Consider the following 22,739-nt stretch of genomic DNA (forward strand, 5'->3'; position numbering starts at 1 on the left):
AAGTACAGTGGAGAATGTAGCAATAGGAATCCTCCTTTTGGGTGATGCAGTGACTACTGTTGAAAAGTAGTTTTGCTTTTTTTCGGTTTCAGATCAAGAGTGTAGTGTCTTTTGAAAACTAAGATACTGGGAGTAGGTCTTGTTTTATTTCTGTGTTGTGTACAGTGGTAATGATGAGCACAGGCTTCCTCAAAATGTGTTATAAATGTACTTCATTCCCCAACTGGAAGGCGTGATTGAGTGACTAAGTGTTACAGCTCAATGTTTAGTAAGTGTTCCATCTCATTTGAGGAAACTTGACGTGTAATAAATATGTGTTAGTATTATGATTAGTAATACATTTGTAACTGGAGTCCACATCTTTCTCATTTATGGAGGTTTATGGTGTTTTGATACTGGCTTTTGGTTCAGTGGATTAGCATTATTCCATGATAGTTGAGATGTGATTTACAGGTGCCTTACAGGAAAGATTATATAGTTTTGATTGAGACATTTTCCTTGTAAAGCAGTTTTAACTTCCACAAAAACAATTTTCAGGTTCTCTTTGACATGATTTTCGCTTGCTTAAACTGAAGCTGAAAACCAGTTTCTTGAAGACAGCTTGCAGTAAATATGACATTATTTTAGAGCACTAAAATAATGGTTTTTTTTACATAATAGAAAAATGTTCTAACCTTGTCATTTGTTTATATCTCAGAAATAGCTTGTTCTTAAAAGTTCAGTCCTGGACAGTTGTATTCCATAAGATTCAGTGCACAGGACAGGCTGACAAATACTAATCTTAAAATAAAACAATATCACTGTTCATTGATGTAACTTATTTCAGCTTCTTTTGGAGGCTGTAACTTTTACTGACACCAGCTGACTAAACTTACAGTGCAGATTGTCTACAAAGGCCCATGCTTGGGAGACAGTTTTTCCTGAGTGGTTCAGTTAACTGTGTTTAGACTCTACTTGTAGTGAATGTCAAACTTTATGTATGTAAGTTTGGAAGTGTTATTCCATCTACGTGCTTCTAATGATTGCAAAACAAGTCTCCTAACTACTACTGCCTGCTTAACTGATTGTAAAATATGAGTAATAATGTATGTAGATGCTCCAATTTATGCATTTTATGATAGATATCTGCGAAGCATCCATCTTTTTCTTTCATTTTGTAGGGAATGTTGTCACTTAAGCCTCTTGAAATAAGTGGAAGGATCATGAAATGTAGGACAATGCTATTTTTACCATTATAATATTACTAGAAAAAGAAAATGTATTGGCCTCTGTCAGATGTTATCTTTTAGATTAATGCTTAGGAAGTCACTCTCTTCCAAGTGAGGATGAAGCAGTGGCAGCTAGCTTGATCATGTTGCATCCAACTGTTCTGGTGGTATCTGTTGTATGGATCATAGGTCGATCAGAGCTATACATCTTGCGTGCATTTTTTTTGTGAAACGTGCAGTAATCTTTAGCGTTTATTTATTTGCATATTTGATGCTGCCTTTATTCTTGGAAGCTCCTGTGCATTTCCTGAGCTTTCACATCTTTCACATCCTGAAGTCCTTAATTATTGAAATACAAAAGCACTATTTCTTACAAGCCCGAGACTACTCTCATGCTCATTCATCTCAGTTTCTCCTTTTTCTGTTGTTCTGTGTACTACTTCCACTCTATGAAAATTTCTGAAAAACTTTGCTCTCCCCCAAAACTGCAAGGTCTTACTTTTGCAGATGATGTGCTATTTTAATGTTCTCCTCCTGGGTACCAAAACCTTTTAAACTCATTTTCTGAGCGCTGTTTCAGCTTTATCCCAAAGTGATGTGGCATCCAAAGTGTCCCCAGAATATCTAAAAAGTAAAATCAAATATTAATTTTCAGTTTCTCAGCTTTTAGACCCTAGGACTAAAGCCAGGTTTACAGTAATAACTTTTTGCTAGTAGAGTAAGTCTTCGGGGCATTTGGCTGGTTTTGGAAGTTTTGAACACTCCAATTTTGTGGTTGGTTTTTATCTATTTATTTTAAAAAATCTAAATGCAGTTGTAATAAAACTGTAACTGCATTTTTGCCAGTATATAATTTATTTTTGTCTGGGAGACTGATTTTTTTTTTTTTTTAGCTCTACCTTCAGAACACTTTTGCCAGTACAACATGCTGGGAGGAATCTGCTTGTGTAGCTGTGCCACTATTCACGGTCTGGCAAGTTTTCCCTACTGTAATCTAGACCTAAATTTATCATGTACCTGTTCTGTATCAGGGAAGTGGTCAGGATTTTGAAGTGTTGATAGAGACAAGGGGAGTGTTATTTTTGACTTTTCTGAGAAATGGCAATAATTGACAGAAAGTGGGGTAGGGAGTTTGGATTAAGGATGATCAGAATTGGTTGGTATGAGTAAGTGATGGACTACTTCATAGTAGAATTACAGTGGCAAATACAAGAGAAGAATTGGAGAGGCAGAGAGAAAAATATTTCCCTATTTGACAGATAGTTTAGGTTCAGATAAGAATATGGGATAGAATTGTGGCTGGTTTTCATAACCTAAATTAGATTTTAAGCAGTTAGACATAAGAATATTTTAAAAATAAAAAATGTTAAAATTAATAGTTCGTGTATATATTGTCATCAAGTTTACTATGTTTTATGAAATCTAGCTGAAATTGTTAAGGTCTTGCTAAGAAGTTGAGCACCTTCAAATTCCAATCGCTTCAATGGGATTTGAGGCCGCTGGGTTATCTTGCAGAATGCTTTGTGGGATCAGCCTCTAGAAGAGTTAGATTTTATTCATTTATATTATGTGCAAAACAGTAACAACATCTAGGTGGTTTTCCAAAGAAAGGATGTCTCTAAGCCACGGAGTAGGCAGGTATAACTGGCATGCCAAATGGAATTTGGTTTATAGCTTATAATTTTAATATTAAAGTAAATATTTAGAGATGACATGTTAAAATCCTCCATTTTGCAACAATTTTTTTATATTATGGACTGCTTTCTGTGGTATCCTTGTTTGACTGCATAGTTTATTGAAACGCTTATTTTGCCTGATGCCTAATAGCATGCACTATATTAAGGTTGCAAAATAATTTTTGTTGCAATCCATTATTTTTGCATTTGCACCATTTTAAGAAATATGCTTTTCTACTGAAAAGCTGTATGCTTGTATTTGTGCCTAGAGTTGAAATTCTGTTTTGTTGGAAGTGTGAATAAAATTTCTTTACCCGCTTTGGAGTTGCAAGAATTTAAAAACCAACCCTCTCAAACCAAAAAAAACCCAACCCTTGTTACAAATATACAGACTGTGTTTGGATAGGATTGAGAAACAATGAAAATTGACATATGAAAGCTGCAAGGTGGCAGATTATTTAGGGATGGCTCTACTACATGCTGCCTCATGTACTGGTTTTATTTGTGCCAGACTTTACAGTCAGTGTATCCTAAATTTAAAAATGCTTGTATATACATTAAATGATGTTGTTAAAATAGTAAGAAAAAGCAACACATAGTCCTTCACTTTTTAAAATATTCTCACAGTTGCATCTTACATAAGTAGTTTTCTATTGCGTTTTGAGATCTTTTTCTATTTGTGATTGTGTCCTCTCCTCTCTTCATCTTCCATCCCCATCCAGGATCTTTAGAGGACTGACTTAGGAAAACTTGGGTACTATAGTTGTGAACTCCATGTCTATATACATTTGGATTTCTTTTCAGTTGCAATTTAAAACCTAATTTCCTGCTTTTGTAATCATTACTTTGGGGTTAATTACAGTGTTTGTCTGACTTTTTTTTCATTGTTGCTTTCTTTTGCTATGTTCAATGTTAATGCAAATTTAAGGGTGTTTTAAATCTAGGAATATGGTGGAAAAATGACATAACTTGCCACAGAATTATTTTTGTTAAATATATTGCAAACTTCTATTGACATGTTTTAGCTTTTTAAAGAAAATTGTCAGCATTATTTAGTGTTTTTAAAGTAAAACAGCATAAGCATTGACAGATCCTGGAGTGTGAGCCTAAGTACTCAGGATTGTTTTCAGCTTTCCTGTACTTTGAGACCAGCCTAAGCTTCTCATCTGATAAGAAAAGGAGAAATGTTTATTTTTGTGAAGTCTTCTGAGACCTTTGTTTGAAAGACGCTATCAAGATGAGTTCAAAAGAATCTTATCTTTTTCTCTGAAAGTTTTCTGCATGAGCTCATCAGTTTTCAAATGTTTAGAATAGATTTGCATATTTGAAAAATTATGAATGAATGTTGAAGCAGTGTTGCATTTCTAAAGTACTCTTAGCACTCTAAGAGCATCAGAAACCCTCAGACATCATAATTTGCTATTTGGCAATGAACAGCAGATTTTTAAAAAATTTACTACAGAAGTTGTCAGAGAAAATTCCAGACATTCCTAAATTACTACTTGTGAGATGAAAATCTTTGAGCACTTAAAGCAACTTTGAATTTCCTAGAATGGAGATGAAAAACAGGAAAAAGCTTGGTATTGATTATAGAATTTTCAACAGGCTTTAATACTTGATACTATTTTTTAGAATGGGTGTAATCTTATATCCATTGCAGAATGAGGATGATTTCATTACTGGCATTTTGTCAACTACCAGGTTTATTTTCATTTTTCAACTTTTCTAAAACATTTACCTTTTGAGTCCACAGTGTTGTCTTTAACAATTATGAAGCACTGCAACAGTGGGAATGCAGAAGCTTTGTATTCCTGGTTTTGACCTGAACATACATTCTTTGTGGTGTAGTTATTGCCCTTTGAAAATAGTGTGCTTAGCTGAATTGCATAAAGCATTGTTTTTTCACAGAAGGTACTGGTCCTATCTCAACTCGTCCTTAACTGAACCCATTTTAGTAGAGGTAAGGATGCATCTCGGGAATTGCTCACTTGAGCAGTCCTATTCAGTCAATTATAAATGTATCTAGCTGTTAATGTTCTCATGTTCATTCATAACTAGCAAGAATACTTTAAACATTTTTAAATCCTACTTAGGTAAAGCCAGCCTAATTATATACTTCAATAAACTTAAGATTGAGATCTGTGTGGGTCTTTGTGGAAAAGGGATAGTTAATACACACAAAAAAGTCAGTTTTGCAGGGAACAGTGAGCTCAATTTTGCCCCGAGGACAGGAATTCAAATTTAAAATAGATTGATTATTAAAAATCCAAACAGCTGTAATTATCAGCAAAACAAATACCACAAACCTATCTGTTGCATGCAAAAAATATTTTTTTGCATGCATGTTTCATGAAACAAGTACAAGAATCAACATATTTGACTTAAAATTAGTGTTAAAAATAACTATAGAAATTATCCCATGTCAGGCCATTTTAAACTTCCCATTATAGTTAATTCATGAGGTAGTGTCCTGGTTTCAGCTGGGATAGAGTTGATTTTTCTTCCTAGTAGCTGGTATAGTGCTGTGTTTTGGATTTAGTATGAGAATAAAGTTGATAACACACTGATGGTTTAGTTGTTGCTAAGTAGTGCTTACACCAGTCAAGGACTTTTCAGCTTCCCATGCTCGGCCTGGTGCACAAGAAGCTGGGAGGGGGCACAGCCAGGACAGCTGACCCAGACTGGCCAAAGGGCTATTCCATACCATAGGCGTCCAGTACACCTGGAATTGACTGCCCCAGGGGTGAAAACACAGCCCCACCATTTGCCATGGACTGATCCAGACTGCACTGGAACAGGGTGGGGCTCTGGAACACCTGCAATACATTGATGACATCATCGTGTGGGGCAACACAGCACCAGAAGTTTTTGAGAAAGGGAAGCAAATAGTCCAAATCCTTCTGGAAGCCAGTTTTGCCATAAACCAAAGTAAGGTCAAGGGACCTGCACAGGAGATCCAGGTTTTAGGAATAAAATGGCAAGATGGGCATCGTCAGATCCCAATGGATGTGATCAACAAAATAACAGCCATGTCTCCACCAACCAGCAAAAAGGAAACACACAAGCGTTCTTGGGTGTTGTGGGTTTTTGGAGAATGCATATTCCAAATTACAGTCTCATCGTAAGCCCTCTCTATCAAGTGACCCAGAAGAAGAACGATTTCAAATGGGGCCCTGAGCAACGACAAGCCTTTGAACAAATTAAACGGGAGATAGTTCGTGCAGTCGCCCTTGGGCCAGTCTGGGCAGGACAAGATGGAAAAAATGTGCTCTACACTGCAGCTGGGGAGAATGGCCCTACCTGGAGCCTCTGGCAGAAAGCACCAGGGGAGACTTGAGATCAGTCCTTAGGGATTTGGAGTTGGGGATAGAGAGGATCTGAGGCCAGCTATACTGCAACTGAAAAAGAGATATTGGCAGCATATGAAGGGGTTCGAGGTGCTTCGGAAGTGGTTGGTACTGAAGCACAGCTCCTCCTGGCACCCCGACTGCCGGTGCTGGGCTGGATGTTCAAAGGGAGGGTCCCCTGTACACATCATGCAACTGATGCTACGTGAAGTAAGTGGGTCGCACTGATCACACAACGGGCCCGAATAGGAAACCCCAGTTGCCCAGGAATCTTGGAAGTGATCACGGACTGGCCAGAAGGCAAAGATTTCGGGATATCACCAGAGGAGGAGGTGATGCGTGCTGAGGAGTCCCCACCATATAATAAACTGCCAGAAAATGAGAAGCAATATGCCCTGTTTGCTGATGGGTCCTGTCATCTTGTGGGGAAGCATCGGAGGTAGAAGGCTGCTGTATGGAGTCCTGTACGACAAATCGCAGAAACTGCTGAAGGAGAAAGTGAATTGAGTCAGTTTGCAGAGGTGAAGGCCATCCAGCTGGCTTTAGATATTGCTGAACGAGAAAAGTGGCCAATGCTCTATCTCTATACCGACTCATGGATGGTGGCAAATGCCCTGTGGGGGTGGTTGCAGCAATGGAAGCAGAGCAACTGGCAGCGCAGAGGCAAACCCATCTGGGCTGCCGCATTGTGGCAAGATATTGCTGCCCAGATAGAGAACCTGGTTGGAAAAGTACGTCACGTAGATGCTCACGTGCCCAAGAGTCGGGCCACTGAAGAACATCAAAACAACCAGCAGGTGGATCAGGCTGCTAAGATTGAAGCGGCTCAAGTGGAGCTGGACTGGCAACATAAGGGTGAATTATTTCTAGCTTGGTGGGCCCATGACACCTCAGGCCATCAAGGAAGAGATGCAACATATAGATGGGCTCGTGATCAAGGGGTGGATCTGACCATGGACGCTATTGCACAGGTTATCCGTGAATGCGAAACATGCGCTGCAATCAAGCAAGCCAAGCGGTTCAAGCCTCTCTGGTATGGAGGACGATGGCTGAAATATAAATATGGGGAGGCCTGGCAGATTGATTATATCACACTCCCACAAACCCACCAAGGCAAGCGCCATGTGCTTACAATGGTGGAAGCAACCACTGGATGGCTGGAAACATATCCCGTGCCCTATGCCACCACCCAGAACACTATCCTGGGCCTTGAAAAGCAAGTCCTATGGCGACATGGCACCCCAGAAAGAATTGAGTCAGACAACGGGACTCATTTCCGAAACAGCCTCATAGACACCTGGGCCAAAGAGCATGGCATTGAGTGGGTATATCACATCCCCTATCATGCACCAGCCTCCGGGAAAATCGAACAATACAATGGACTGTTAAAGACTACACTGAGAGCAATGGGTGGTGGGACATTCAAACACTGGGATACACATTTAGCAAAGGCCACCTGGTTAGTCAACACTAGGGGATCTGCCAATCGAGCTGGCCCTGCCCAATCAAGACTTTTACATACTGTAGAGGGGGATAAAGTCCCTGTAGTGCATGTAAAAAAACATGCTGGGGAAGACAGTCTGGGTTACTCCTGCTTCAGGCAGAGGTAAACCCATTCGTGGGATTGCTTTTGCTCAAGGACCTGGGTGCACTTGGTGGGTGATGCGGGAGGATGGGGAAGCCCGATGTGTACCTCAAGGGGATTTGATTTTGGGTGAAAATAGCCAATGAACTGAATTGTATGATGTTAATTGCTATATAATACTGGATGTCATCACTTCTTTGATTACTATGTGCCATATCAACAGTATACAGTAAGAATCACCCAAATTAATGAAGAATGAACTTTGAGGAAACCAAGCAAAGTGCAGTGGTGATGGAACCAGAAGTGGCTTCAGCATGCAACAATCCAACACCACACACCATCTCTCCTGCCCTGAAAGACTGTTATGATGGATGAAGCCCAAAATCATGGACTAAATGAACTCAACAAATGTTTTAGAGGGATAGCCTATAGACTACGGAAATTATATCTATGTGTGTGTGTGTGTATATCTATATCTATATATCTAAAAAGACTGGAAAAGTGATGGTAAATAATTGGAATGTATTTGAAAGTGTGAGACCTGGGCATGACGTATATGATATGGAATAAGGGGTGGATATTGTCCTGGTTTCAGCTGGGATAGAGTTGATTTTTCTTCCTAGTAGCTGGTAGAGTGCTGTGTTTTGGAATTAGGATGAGAATAATGGTGATAACACACTGATGGTTTAGTTGTTGCTAAATAGTGTTTATACTAGTCAAGGACTTTTCAGCTTCCCATGCTCTGCCAGGTGCACAAGCAGCTGGGAGGGGGCACAGCCAGGACAGCTGACCCAGACTGGCCAAAGGGCTATTCCATACCATATGATGTCATGCCCCGTATATAAACTGGGGGGAGTTGGCTGGGGGGCAGCAATCGCTGCTCGGGGATATGCTGGCATTGGTCGGTGGGTGGTGAGCAATTGTATAGTGTATCACTTGATTTGTATATTATTATTGTATGTTATTACTATTACTGCTCTTCTATTTCATTTTACTTCAATTATTAAACTGTTGTTATCTCAACCCAGGAGTTTTCTGACTTTTACCCTTCTAATTCTTTCCCCCATTCCACTGGGGTGGGGTAGTGAGTGAGTGGCTGTGTGGTGCTTAGTTGCTGGCTGGGGTTAAAGTGCGACAGGTAGATAAAATATAATCTGATAGCTTTCTGAAGAGAAAAGTAATTTTATTTGGCTCAAAAACTATTAGACATGTAAGCATAATTGCTTAATAATTAGAGTTTCACAGGAGGGAAAAAGCTTTTTTGGTGCCTTATCAGTGCGTTTAATTCCTTAGTATATTTTGATACCTTTTACCTTAATTTTGAATTTTTGATTCCCAGTTTGTTATTTTTCCAAATATCTTTGCTATCTTGTTCTTATCCTTAAAATTTTAAAATGTGCTTGTGGTTAATTATAACTAATCTTTAGTATTAACATAGATGTGCAGAATCAGATCTGTTGAGAGAAGATGATAATTTATTATCCTAAGTCAGGTTAAGGAGAGTTGAGAATTTTAGAACTCAGAGGTTTTTTTTATTGTATAAGGTGTTTTAAAATAAGGTTTAGACAATAAATTTAATTTTCTTTTGTCTCAAGAAAGACTTCTTTTTAGAAGCTTGAAGATGATAATCTCAACGTAAAACAGCTGCATTTGAATGAGTTTTACTAGTGACCCCTCTGAAGTGTTTAATTATTTTGGTTTCTAGAAGACCTCCCACGAAGTGGTAAACCTTGGTGGATGAGTGATGCATCTGCTTTTCCAACTTCACTTCCAGTAAATGACACGATAAGTAGTCATAGTCGACTGAAGAGATCAGTAAGCCTTGAACGGTTTGTGGAAACGCTGGTAGTAGCAGACAAAATGATGGTGGGATACCATGGTCGCAAAGACATTGAGCACTATGTTTTGAGTGTAATGAATATTGTAAGTTTCATCCCTCTCTGTGTTCATATCAATATGCGTGTTCTGAAATGATATAGCAACTGTAAAGTGTTTCTTTATTGGCACGAATAATGCCTTAAAATGTGTATCAGCTTGCAGGAATTAATAGTTGAAATATGGCAAATGTTAGCATTGTGGGAAAAATGCAGTACTGTTTCTGTCAAGAAATACGCTATGATCACTTTTAAATTGTTGCCTTTGATTTTTACATTCATATCATTACATTGAGATTATACAGTTTTATTCTGTTTAATTCGACCATCTAAATGCTCCTTATGCTGGATGGATTATGAAACAAGGTATAAACAGTTTTGACTGAAAAGTATGACTGAAGAAGTTTTTATTTTTTTTTTTTTACTGAATGGTCATTTGTTGGTCCAAAAATAACTCTTATTCATGTAATAATGATAATTAGCATTATGAAATTACATTGAGCAGGAAAATAGGTTAATTTTTAACCATTTAGGAAATAAGTAGTGTTTCTTGTCTGACTTTGTGCCTTTTCTTATTTTCTGGAGGTCAGGTTGCCAAACTTTATCGTGATTCCAGTCTAGGAAACATTGTGAATATTATAGTGACACGTTTAATTGTCCTCACTGAAGATCAGGTAAGAGCTGTTGCGCTTAAGTTTTGTATCCCTGAAATACAAGTTATGCTATTGTGTAATATAGGTTTAATGTAATTGTTGCTTGAAGTGGCTGCATCTGAGAACAAAACCTATCTTGTAATCTTTCACTACTTTAATCAAGATGAAACAGTTCAAAGGAATATTCCTCACGTATCATCTCAAAGATATCTGTTCTTCAGGTGAATATTAATACACCTTTGGGGATGTCAGTTTTATTTTTAGATCTATATTTTGATATTCTGTTTTTTTTTTTTTTTTTTTTTTTTTTTTAATTGACATAATCATTATTAAAGTTGGAGCAGAAAGAATGCCTGTTCAGCTGAACTTGGGGTCAGATTTTACAGAGATAAAATTTGGCAAGAAGAGTTTATTCCTAGAAACCACTGCTTCTAATTATAGTCCCATTTTAGTCTTCAAAAGGCTTAACAACTGACCTTAGTAATTTGTTTGGAACATTTCTGGTATGCATGTTGTATTGCAGCCAAACTTGGAGATAAACCACCATGCAGACAAGTCCCTCGATAGCTTCTGTAAGTGGCAGAAATCCATTATCTCCCACCAAAGTGATGGAAACACCATTCCAGAAAATGGGATTGCCCACCATGATAATGCGGTTCTTATTACTAGGTATGGTCATTAAAAGTATTGGTTTATTTTATTTTTATTTCTGTAGCTTTCTTGTTCTTAGTGTGTGTGTGTGTATACACACAGACACGCGCATATATATATATATAGGCTAGTTTTAAAGTAATATAATTGGTAGTTAATCTTAAGAGGAGGAAAAATAATAGATGGCTTGTCTTAAATATATCAGACTATTAAACTATAGATTAAGAATTTGGAAAAGTAAGATCTACAAATTACTTGCTTCTGCTGTTATTTTCACTTCATAATTGCCAATGCAAAGTATTCCAGTAGAACATATGGATCCTGTTGAATGTTTTATACTTTTATAATTGAAAAGAATTCATAAGATTGTGGAGAATAAAAGTGTGGGAAATGTTTTGTTAGCCATATATAATGTTTTTTATAAGAATTTCAGGCTAGAACCTCAACTACTGTAATAGTATTTTCCTGCTGAAACAACAGGTTCTTGCAGATTCAGGCAATGTGAGAATCTGCTTTGTAGCTGTTTTGATTTATTGTGCTTACTTAAGATGAGAACTGTCAGTTTTAATAGGTAGTTTCAAAGCCTGCATATGTGCACATTTGTTTCTATTCCACCCTTACTGTGATAGATTCAACAAAGCTTGTGCTGTAATTTTGCAGTCCTGGTAAACATATTGCTGTTTGTCCTCTGCAGTTAGGAGTAGGCAACTGTACTTTATTAGGAGATCAGTTTCCCCATTGTTTAAGGACAGTATTTATTCCTTTCCATTTTGTTTAAATAGCAGCAGGTGCAGCAGCACTAATTTGGATTAGGATCTTTGTATTATAATTTCTGCTTTCCAGGACAAATTCTGTACTGCTCTGTATGTGACCTATTTGTGGAATCATTGTGTTTGCTGTAGAAATTTTTAAAATAGTGATTATAATAATTGGTCTTTCCTGGAATTTTGCATAAAAGGTGTAATAGTGGCTGAGTTTTTGGGGGCTGGGTGGTTTTTGTTTGTTTTGGCTTTTGTATAAGGAACAATTTTTTTTGAGAGGAAAGAAAAGCTAATGAATCTCTTGCATGTATTTTTTGCATTCATATTTCAAATATAATTGTTACGGGTGGTCACTAATACTACATAATAACAATTAGAATGATTAAATGCCAAAGTAATTTAGAGAGCGGTTATAGTACAGGAAGTTTTTAAAAAAAGTAATATTAAAAAAAATTTGAATGAAATTCAAAATAAAATATAGTTACATTCTAAGATCTTGATTTTTTTTTTTCTTCCCCCCCCCCAAAGGCCTTCGTTTATGCTCATTTTTTTGCTTACAAATAGTTCTTTCACTGGGGCTGCTCACATGTGAAATTAAATACATCTTTACAGCTGTGCTACACATCAAACTTTTACTGGCATAATTTAGGCAGTGAGTGAAAAAGTATAATCCATAGGTGGTATGGGTGTGTCAGTCAAAGCTCCCCAGTATGTATGTATAAGATGTGTTGGCAACACTACATTTTTACTGTTATGGCTGAATAACTTGATGTTTTGTTAGTGCTATTCTGGCACTGCAAAGCACAGTTGTTTATTTTCCTTCACTGTTGTGCTTTAATATGTTTTATTACTGAATAGTCTGTACTGGCTTCCCTGTTCTGGTAGGATGTTCCCAGCATAGTTACGAACAGTTCTGTGTTCCAGATGAAGGCTTAAGTCAATGCTAACTTGCGGGCCTTTAACTGCAAAAGGAGCAAGTTTCCAGAGAACATGAATAATACCTGTTGAAAATTAAGTTTTTCACCAAGAAGTAGTAAATATTAAGGACTTACTTTATTCTTCATTATGGGGGCTTAGTAATTATATAAGTATGCTGCAGAGTTTCTTTAGGACTTGTGTATGCTATCTTTTAAAAAGGACATAAGAGTTATAAAAATAACTTCCAAGTTTACTTCTAAGAAGTTTACACTTCTAAGTATATACCTATATTTTAAATTAACAAAGTGCCTCAATGTAGTATCAGCAGGCTAGTAATACCTACCTTTATTAAGCATTGCTGAACTTTTAAGTTCAGTTATATATACTTTCACGATAGAATGTTTGTATTCATTTATTTACTATAATAATTGTAATTTCTAAAAATAATCCCAAATGCTACACTAATCAATTTGAATGGATCAATTAGGCTTTTACTGAAACTGCTAGCTATTCTGGCTCTTACTGATAAAATGTATCAGCATAAATGGATTTTTCTTTTTTTTGGGGGTGGTGGTGTTGGAATGAGTAAAGGTAAATTTATATTAATATAAACATGTAAATATATTAATTTTAAATAATTCTAAATGACTTACTGAAATGGTAACATGCTTGTTTTCATTCTGTTTTGGATATCTCACCTGATGAACCAGAGTTAATGCATTATATGTAAAAGAAAAGGGTCTAGCTACTGTGCTTTAAACTCCTAAAGTGTTGGAGAGCTCTTTTAGTAACCTCTTCTACCTGAAGGAATTTGAACCTATACTACCAAACTTAAGGTCATTTTTTAGCCGCTGTAATAGTGTTTTGAAAGCAATATCTCCTGAATCTCTCCCACTGATGCTGCTCTGCTTTGTATAGGATAATTACATTTTCATTAGATTTGACAATGGAACCATTTTTGGTCATTGTGTGTATTACTATTTTATGGAAAGTAGGAAAGCTTCAGTTCACCATTATGAATAGTTCTGCATTGATCAAAACCAGATTTTTCAGTAATTGATTTATTTGAAAATATTACCTAGTCCTAGCTGAGTACTTAGGTTTGCAACTAGAACAATCTTTATCTGACATGTGGGTCATTACCTTCATCCATGCAAATGAAGACAGCACTCCAGCTTTTCTTAGAAACAGATGGCTTTCCTCCATGATACTTTCAAAGATGGCATGCTCTGATCTGGAAGAAAAACAAACTAGTATTATGGGTGCTGATTCCCTAGGGGTGTCTGCATGACCGATGTAGACAGACTTTTGTACTCTAAACTAGCTGTATGCTAAAACCAGGTAGCCTCACTGGCATGGAGGTGTGCCCAGGCTAATCTACTAAGTCCCATGAAGATGATGTTACCATGCCTGCTAAGCCACTGGTCTTTGGACAAGAGCCTACCTGTGTTCAGTGTGCCTGGTGTACGGGCTTCTCTGTCATGGTTCTGCAGGCACCCCGCAGTCTGCAGAGCACTTATTTTACTAGGTGGGTAGGAGATTGCAGAAAACTTCTTAGCTGATAATAAAAAATAAGGCAGATAAGAGACTGGTCCAAGTAAGAGCCTGATTCCCAATCTGTAGAGCAAAATCGTGGTGGTAGAAGTATGGTACTGCTTGCACAAATATGGTAACAATGTGCATTTTCAACTCGCTGTGGTATTAGGACTAGTTTAACTTCTTTAATGCTGCAGATTTTATGCTGTAGGCATAAAAATGATAATTAGCAGGAACATTTCCTGATTATATTGACAGCAGAAGCATCTTCCTTCAGTTTCACTGGGGAGCTTCTGAGCATCCCTGAAATTGGTGAGAATTATATACCTTCTTGTGAAATGAACCAAAGGGTGGGTAATAGGCCTCATACAGGGTGCTTATTACAGTCTTGGGATATCGTGTGACTTTGTATAACGTGAATAGCAGTTACCCAGAACACTGATAATACTTTTGTGAGTGTTATTGTGCCTTTGCCTTCTTTTATTCATTTATTTCAGAACTTTTGTTCATATTTTCTGAGTCTTAAGTCAAGTTAAGTGCTTAATGTTATTTCAAGACAAGACTGTGACTGAATTAAGGTTCTAAAACAATGAGAGCTGGTTTTTTTGTATAGAGTTCCCTCTTTGAAATTTCACCTAGGCTTTTTCTGTTGGAGACTATATTTAAGTCTGACACTAATATTTTATCCTATAATTGTCTAAATTGGGTTCCTGGGGGCGAATGACAGTAAATTACTTAGACAGGTTTTATTTATGAAGTTGATTGATAATGTAATGCTGTTTCAACAGTGTCTTCTTTTTTCCATGAAGTGACTTTGACTTTAGATAAACCTAGTGGATCCTTAAAACTCTTTCATATTAAAAAAAAAAGAAGGGATAAAACCTTGTATGATTCTCTTATCTCAAGTCTTTTGATAGACAAAAATTAGTCTTTGTATTTGGTTCCTGTACTCCTGCATCACTAATATGATAATCTCATTTTTTAGCACAATTAATGTCAGGTTCTCCAATTTGTCATTTTAGGACTCAGTGTAAGTTTTAAGAGTCTCTGTATATTCTCCCTTGTGCATCCCACCCTCAACTTAGAAGTATCTATTTGCCTTTTGAAGTGAGTTCTTGCTTGTTTGCTGGATTTGTGGTTTTTTGGGGGGTTTTGTGTGTGTGATGTGGTATTGTGTTTTTGGTAGCCTGCTGACTTTTTTGTTTCTTCAGAAACTCTCTAAGAAAGATAGCCTACATAGTTTACCTTAAAAACACAAAAATTTTGATGTCCCAATGTATCCTATGGTAGTTACTTATTTTTGAAGAACACTTAACCCAGCTTCCCTTCCATTTCAATCAATTGCTTCCTTCTCTTGATCTTAAAGATCACAAAGTAGGGAAATTGTTAAAACAGTATGTCGTTTTGGGTTCCTGGCACTTTTAGATCATGAAATTCCTGAGCAGTGCCTTGGTTAACTTGCAAGCATATACATTATGAACAAAACATTCCTTGTCCTGTGCACCTGCACAGAACGGTAAGGGCCAGAGGGTTGCATTCTGGGTTATGCTTTGTAGCAAGGGTGGAGAGGATGACAAAATTGAAAAATGTCTTTTAGTTTTTCTGTTTTTCTTCTTTTACACCCTAAGAGTTCTCTAATACTGCATTTTTTTCTGTAGCTCCAGATGGTTAGTTTATTTTGTCCAGGTACTAAATAGCTGTTTTTCCAAATGACATATGTGACTGACTGTATAAACTTTGCAGCAACGGAGTCTTTTTCCTGCTGGGAGGGAAGATCCAGAGCTATTCATTTGCCTCCTGGTGTGTCAGTAGACCAAGTAAAAGGTGTACCAAACAGCCCATAGGGAAGATTGTTTCGGGGGAAGTTGAGGGGTGTGTGTTTATCTCCAAAGGGGCAGAACTTGGTCTTTGAGAAAACGGAGAAACATTTGAAACTTAAAGAGATAATACTTCTCAAAAGTCATTGCATGAAATGTCATTTCCTGTTGGTAGCATCACATATAAAGAGTTTGGTTTATGTTTTTTTAAAAAGAAAACCAAATCCACTATGCTTGACAAAAGCATCAAGATCTCTCTGATGCAGCTACAGTGCTTTGTATAGGAACATAACTGATTCCAAACCATGCAAAAAAACTTCCCAGAAGCTTTTTTCATAAAACTTTAGTTTTGAGACTATAAACCTGCATATTTTTTTTTTTTTCTTTTCTCTCTCTCTCTCCCCCCCCCCCGGTAGAAAGATACACTTATGTAGATACAGCTTCTGAAACTTAAATACCTTGAAATATAGGAATGGTTTACTTGGATTGGAGTCCGCTTGAGTTAGTTTTACGAGTGGTTTACTGCTTTAGCAACAATCTATTCAGCAGCCCCACTGAACTGATGTACTTTGTTGTTGGAGGAATCTTTATTTACTTGAATAAAGAATCAAATGAGCTTGTACATGTTAATTTTTGAGACAGTGAATGAGCTCTCTCTTAATAAAGACTCTTGCATTTTTGCCAGGTACCACTGTACTTGTAATTCAGTAGGTGTATTGCTAAGCAGTATGGTATAGCTGCTGTTAGCATTAACTCCCATATCTATGCAAACAGTATTAACATGCAACATGTGTCTAGCAACACTGCTGAAGCCCATATGGGAAGCATTAAGATTATTACACAATAAAGATTTGAAAAATCCACCAAAAGGAGAGAAATTTTACAGAATTGGTTTATGTTTATTGTATATGTACAAGATTAACTTCATGATGCTTCAGTTAGTCATTCCCTCATTTGTGTGCCCTTGTGGGCAAGCTATACCCTCTCATTTGTCTGAGGGAGATGCATCCCCAGTGCAGGCCAGTGCTGCCAGTTTTTCTAAGGGGGCAGAAGGTATATGTATGTGGCAGCAATCCTAAACTCTTGTAAATGTTGTGGTTCGTAATCTAAAGATCTGCAATGTTTCTGGCATTGCTGTAGATCCTTGGGAGGGGCAAAAGGTTTCTTGTTTCATTTTGCATACCTGTGTAGAGCTGACCACAATCATGCCTGCCTTTTTTTTTTGGATAATATTAAGGGGTTTTAGGCAGACAGGGATGATTTGGAAGTTGCATTGTCCCAATAGCAGTCCTAAAAGGAAACATATTTATGGGCGCAGTTGCCCTTTTGCATGTCAGTTGCTTATAGGTTAGTAATCTATTTTTATTCTGAAATAACAAGTAACACTTCCCCATCAGGTTCTGTACTAGTTAAGACATTTGGTAGTGGCATAGGGCCAGCCAGGACTCTGCACATTTCTTTCTTCCTGCAGGTCCAAGATTGTTATGTTTCTTTTCTGAGGCACTTTTCCACTTTTTTCTGCACTTCTTAACTTGTTGCAAAGATTTATTTTCTATACAAGGCACTCTCACATTGCTCTGTCAGGACAATTTCCTAGCCTTGTCCAATAAATCTGAACATCCAAAGTGTTTCTGTTCCCATGAAGCCCTGTCTCCGATCCTCATCCTGCAGTTTCTTCCTCCATTAATGAGAAAGGCTCTGATTTCAAGAAGTAATTCTGATGTCAATTGTATCTGTTTGCTTCTTTCTTCCTTGACTCTTAATACATTAAGTGGTTTTCACCCTTGTTTGTTATGCAGCCTTTCAAATTGTTCTACTGGAGTTCCTTACAGTGAATTTAAGCCCCTGATAGGAGGCTGTTTTTCCTTAGTTAATTTTTGTGCAAAAATCATAAGATTGTCCATTGACTTAGTGTCCTGGAGACCATGTCTGTAAGACTACTCCTCAGAGAGTTGAAAAGCTGAGATGTAGCTGTTGCCCTTAATTTCTGCCTCGGCAGATATTTAAAATGCGAGGAGCCTGCTTTCCAAATAATAACACTAAATTCCCTGTGCCTCTTTGTTCTCAGGGAATTGAAGGGGAATAAGTGAAAATGTATCTGCATATTTAAAATGATGTATTTTGGGGGAAAAAAAAAACCCAAGCCTGCAAACTAACTTGAAATGTACTAGGACTCTGCTACAGCAGATTGAAGAAAGTAAGGTATTTGATCTTGTTTGCATGGTGCTTTGCCTCATAGGAATATTTGTGTGGTGAGTTGACCCTGGCTGAATGCCAGGTGCCCACCAAAGCCACTCGATCACTTCCCCTCCTCAGCAGGATAGGGGAGAGAAAATATAATGAAAGGCTCATGAGTCAAGATAAAGACAGGGAGATCGCTCACCAATTACCATCACAGGCAAAACAGGCTCGACTTGGGGAAAAATTAATTTAATTTATTGCCAATCAAATCAGAGTAGGATAATGAGAAATAAAAACTAAATCTTAAAACACCTTCCCCCCACCCCTCCCTTCTTCCCGGGCTCAACTTCACTCCTGATTTCTCAACCTCCTCCCCCTGAGCGGCGCAGGGGGACGGGGAATGGGGGTTGCAGTCAGTTCATCACACGTTGTCTCTGCTGCTCCTTCCTCAGGGGGAGGACTCCTCACACTCTTCCCCTGCTCCAGCGTGGGGTCGCTCCCACGGGAGACAGTCCCCCATGAGCTTCTCCAATGTGGGCCCTTCCCACGGGCTGCAGTTCTTCACCAACTGCTCCTGCGTGGGTCCCTTCCATGGGATGCAGTCCTTCAGGAGCAGACCGCTCCAGCGTGGGTCCCCCACAGGGTCACAGTTCCTGCCAGCAAACCTGCTCCAGCATGGGCTCCTTGTGAGCCAACAGTGTGCCCTGGCAGCCAGGAGGGCCAACCATGTCCTGGGGTGCATCAAGCACTGTATTGCTAGCCGGTCGAGGGAGGGGATTGTCCCGCTCTACTCTGCACTGGTGCGGCCTCATCTTGAGCACTGTGTGCAGTTTTGGGCACCACAGTACAAACAGGATACGAAGCTACTAGAGAGTGTCCAGAGGAGAGCCACGAAGATGGTGAAGGGTTTAGAGGGGAAGCCGTACGAGGAGCAGCTGGAGTCACTTGGTCTGTTCAGCCTGGAGAAGAGGAGACTGAGGGGAGACCTCATCGCAGTCTACAGCTTCCTCACGAGGGAAGGAGGAGGGGCAGGTGCTGATCTCTTCTCCCTGCCGACCAATGATAGGACCCGAGGGAACGTCAGGAAGATATGCCAGGGGAGGTTTAGGTTGGACAGTAGGAAAGGGTTCTTCACCCAGAGGGTGGTGGAGCACTGGAACAGGCTCCCCTGAGAGGTAGTCATGGCACCAAGCCTGACAACATTCAAGAAGCATTTGGACAACGCCCTCAGACATATGGTGTGAATTGTGGGGTTGTCCTATGCAGAGACAGGAGTTGGACTCGATGATCCTTGTGGTGGGTCCCTTCCAACTCAGGATATTCTATGATTCTATGATTCTATCATAGATTCTATGATTCTATCTGTCATAGAATCATAGAATGCTATCTATCATAGAATCATAGAATGACAGAATGCTTTGGGATGGAAGGGGCCTTTAAAGGTCATCTAGTCCAACCCCCCTGCAATTGGCAGGGACATCTACAAATCGATCAGGTTGCTCACAGCCCCATTCAGCCTGTCCTTGAATGTTTCCAAGGATGGGGCATCTACCACCTCTCTGAGCAACCTGTTCCAGTGTTTCAGCACCCTCATTGTAAAAAATTTCTTCCTTATATCCAGTCTGAATCTACCCTTTTTTAGTTTAAAACCATTACCCCTTGTCTTATTGCTACTGGCCCTGCTAAAAAGTCTGTCCCCATCTTTCTTATAAGCCCCCTTTAACTATTGAAAGGCTGTAATAAGGTCACCCCACAGCCTTCTCTTCTCCAGGCTGAACAACCCCAGCTCTTTCAGCCTTTCCTCATAGGAGAGGTGTTCCATCCCTACGATCATTTTTGTGGCCCTTCTCTGCACCCTCTCCAACAGGTCTATGTCCTTCTTGTTCTGAGGACCCCAGAGCTGGACACAGTACTCCAGGTGGGGTCTCACCAGAGTAGAGGGGCAGAATCACCTCCCTCGACCTGCTGGCCACACTTCTTTTGATGCAGCCCAGGATACGGTTGGCCTTCTGGGCTCTGAGAGCACATTGTGGGCTCATGTCCAGCTTTTCATCTATCAGTACCCCCAAGTCCTTCTCTGCAGGGCTGCACACAATCCGTTCATCCCCCAGCCTGTATTGATACCGGGGATTACCCCAACCCAGGTGCAAGACCTTGCACTTGGCCTTGTTGAACCTCATGAGGTTCACACGGGCCCACCTCTCCAGCCTGTCCAGATCCCTCTGGATGGCATCCTGTCCCTCAGGCATGTCAACTGCACCACTCAGCTTGGTGTCATCTGCAAACTTGCTGAGGGTGCACTCGATCCCGCTGTCTATGTCATTGATGAAGATATTGAACAGCACTGGCCCCAGAACAGACCCCTATGACGTGTTTCTTATACTCCTTTTTAGATACCTGCTACTGACAGCATCAGTATATTGACCTAGATATAGAGCCTATACCACAGTTCTTGTATTCTTGTGTCAAAAACGTTTTATAGGTCTTCACTATCCTAAGGAATATTCTTTGGAATGACTAAGACTGACAAAAAGAGAAGCTGTGACTGAGAGATACAGCATAACAACTGTGAGCCATTACAGCAATACAGGATCTCTGTGTAGATGATTTGTTTTAGATACTTACGGGTCTAGAGCCATGTTCCAAGATTGCAATCCCTGTATGTTCAGTGGGGAAAAAAACTTATACAAAGATTTCAGGGGAGAATTTTCCCTCATTGATTTTCTGTACGTCTTTTTGTGAGTTGAGAGGCTGTAGGCTGTGGAATGACGGTTGAAAATTCAATCAGATAACACAGGCAATATAGAAAAATGAGATAGTTGGGAATTAATAAAATCAGTTGGCATATTTTGGCATATGAAAATTTTTTATAAGGGTGGTGAAACACTTGAACGGGTTGCCCAGAGAGGTGGTAGGTGCCCCATCCTTGGAAACATTCAAGGCCAGGCTGGATGGGGCTCTGAGCAACCTGATCTAGTTGTAGATGTCCCTGCTCATTGCAGGGGGGATGGACTAGATGACCTTTAAAGGTCCCTTCTATCCCAAAGTATTCTATGATTCTATGATATTACATAATTTCTCTTTTATGTGATAGTTATACACTTGTTGGGTGAGTTTTTTTGTTCCCCCACCCCACATTAACAGAATAAGGCCTGAAATGTAATTCAGGTTTCCGTTCTTGGGTGTGAATTTCTTTGGTTTTGGAGGGGAGAAGGTTAGTATAAATTGCATCTTTAAAATTTATTCCTAGATTTTGTAGCTGAAGGGAATCAAATAGACTTTGTGAGATTTGAGGGAACTCACATGGAACAATAAAGTAGCTAGAATGTGAATCTGAAAAACTGCTTATTGCATGGCAAATATCAACCAGCAGGTGATTGCGGCTAATTAACAAGCACACTGTGTGAGTGGAATGTTTTCTAATCACTAAAAAGACTGTTACTTTTAATTTGTGATGCCATTAGTTGACTCATAGTTTACAATTGGTTGATTAGATGTGTATTCTGATTTAGTTTATAAAGTTTGACTCTCTGATGCTGGAAGGGTAGAAAAGGTATAAGGTATACCCAGAGTTTGCCTAATCTATTTCAGATAGGCAAAATGTGTTCAAAATGTGTTTTACTTAATTCCAAATCCAGAAGTGACTGGTGTCATGTAGTAAAGCTCAGACTTTCGTGCTCTGACTGGAGACTTCAAGTCTGAAAGCTGTTTTCTTTTTTTAATTTTTTTTTTTGGTAGATGGATTGAAATACTTGATATTGAGTAAAAAGACAAATAACACTCTCCTATCTCAATTTGAGACAGAAACTTTAAGTGTAATCCCACACACCTCTTAAAATGTGCTCACTGAGTAACAAATGCACTGAGTGGAACTGGTCACACACCTAATGATTTCCTCAACCAGAAAACTTGAGAATATCTAACCAGCATGCAATGTGGGCAGTGCAACTCCTTACTGCCCCCAGTTAAAGCCTTTCTCTAAATGAGGCAATGAAGCCTTCAGTAATTAAGAATGCATTGGGATAAATAAAATATCAAACTATGTTTTCTGTTGATAGTAATGGTATATTAATGCTTGCTGTAGTTTACAAATAAAACTTTTCCTTTTACACACTAGACTTATTACAGAAGAAAAAAAATAAATGAAAAATACTTTTGTATGCTCTATTTCCCCCCCCCGCCCCTTTTTTTTTTCTCTCCAGGCGTTTGCTTTCTGAGTCGCAAAAAGGGTCATAAAACTATTCAAATCATACTTTTTCCAGGAAATGTTTGGTGTTAATAGTTTGGGATGTCTGTTAGAACACTCAGTTGCTGCTTGGCCAGATATCTGAGGAAGGGCTTTCTAGCAGTTTGAAATGTCATATTTTGCCTTCTTTTTTTTTAAAGAACGTAGACTTGTTTAAAAATATCTCATTTTTAATTTTTCTTAGTCTGAGTAGAATCCTAGCAGTCGTCTTCTCTCCCCCCCCAAGTACAATTTCAGGGCTGTTATTATTTTCACAACTTACAATGACTGGCAGAATAATACATTT

At 38.8% G+C, this 22,739-nt stretch overlaps 1 protein-coding gene across 6 annotated transcripts in view; it reads left to right on the top strand.

The window, feature by feature from the left end:
* The window catches only part of LOC104012373 (A disintegrin and metalloproteinase with thrombospondin motifs 6), a 168,852-nt gene that overhangs the window by 12,712 nt on the left and 133,401 nt on the right, over positions 1-22,739 (top strand). For 3 of the 6 annotated variants that reach the window (XM_087762587.1, XM_087762585.1, XM_087762589.1), the window contains 3 exons: positions 9,522-9,739; positions 10,281-10,364; positions 10,867-11,012. In XM_087762587.1, the coding sequence (XP_087618713.1) occupies positions 9,522-9,739; positions 10,281-10,364; positions 10,867-11,012 (448 nt within the window). Of the gene's footprint in view, positions 1-2,101; positions 2,177-9,521; positions 9,740-10,280; positions 10,365-10,866; positions 11,013-22,739 lie in introns of all 6 variants that reach the window. The other 3 variants (XM_087762588.1, XM_087762586.1, XM_087762590.1) reach the window with 2 other exon arrangements.

Source organism: Nipponia nippon, unplaced genomic scaffold (genome assembly GCF_047370975.1).
Source record: "Nipponia nippon isolate SJK-2023a ecotype South Korea unplaced genomic scaffold, ASM4737097v1 scaffold_26, whole genome shotgun sequence".
Taxonomy (NCBI): Eukaryota; Metazoa; Chordata; class Aves; order Pelecaniformes; family Threskiornithidae; genus Nipponia; species Nipponia nippon.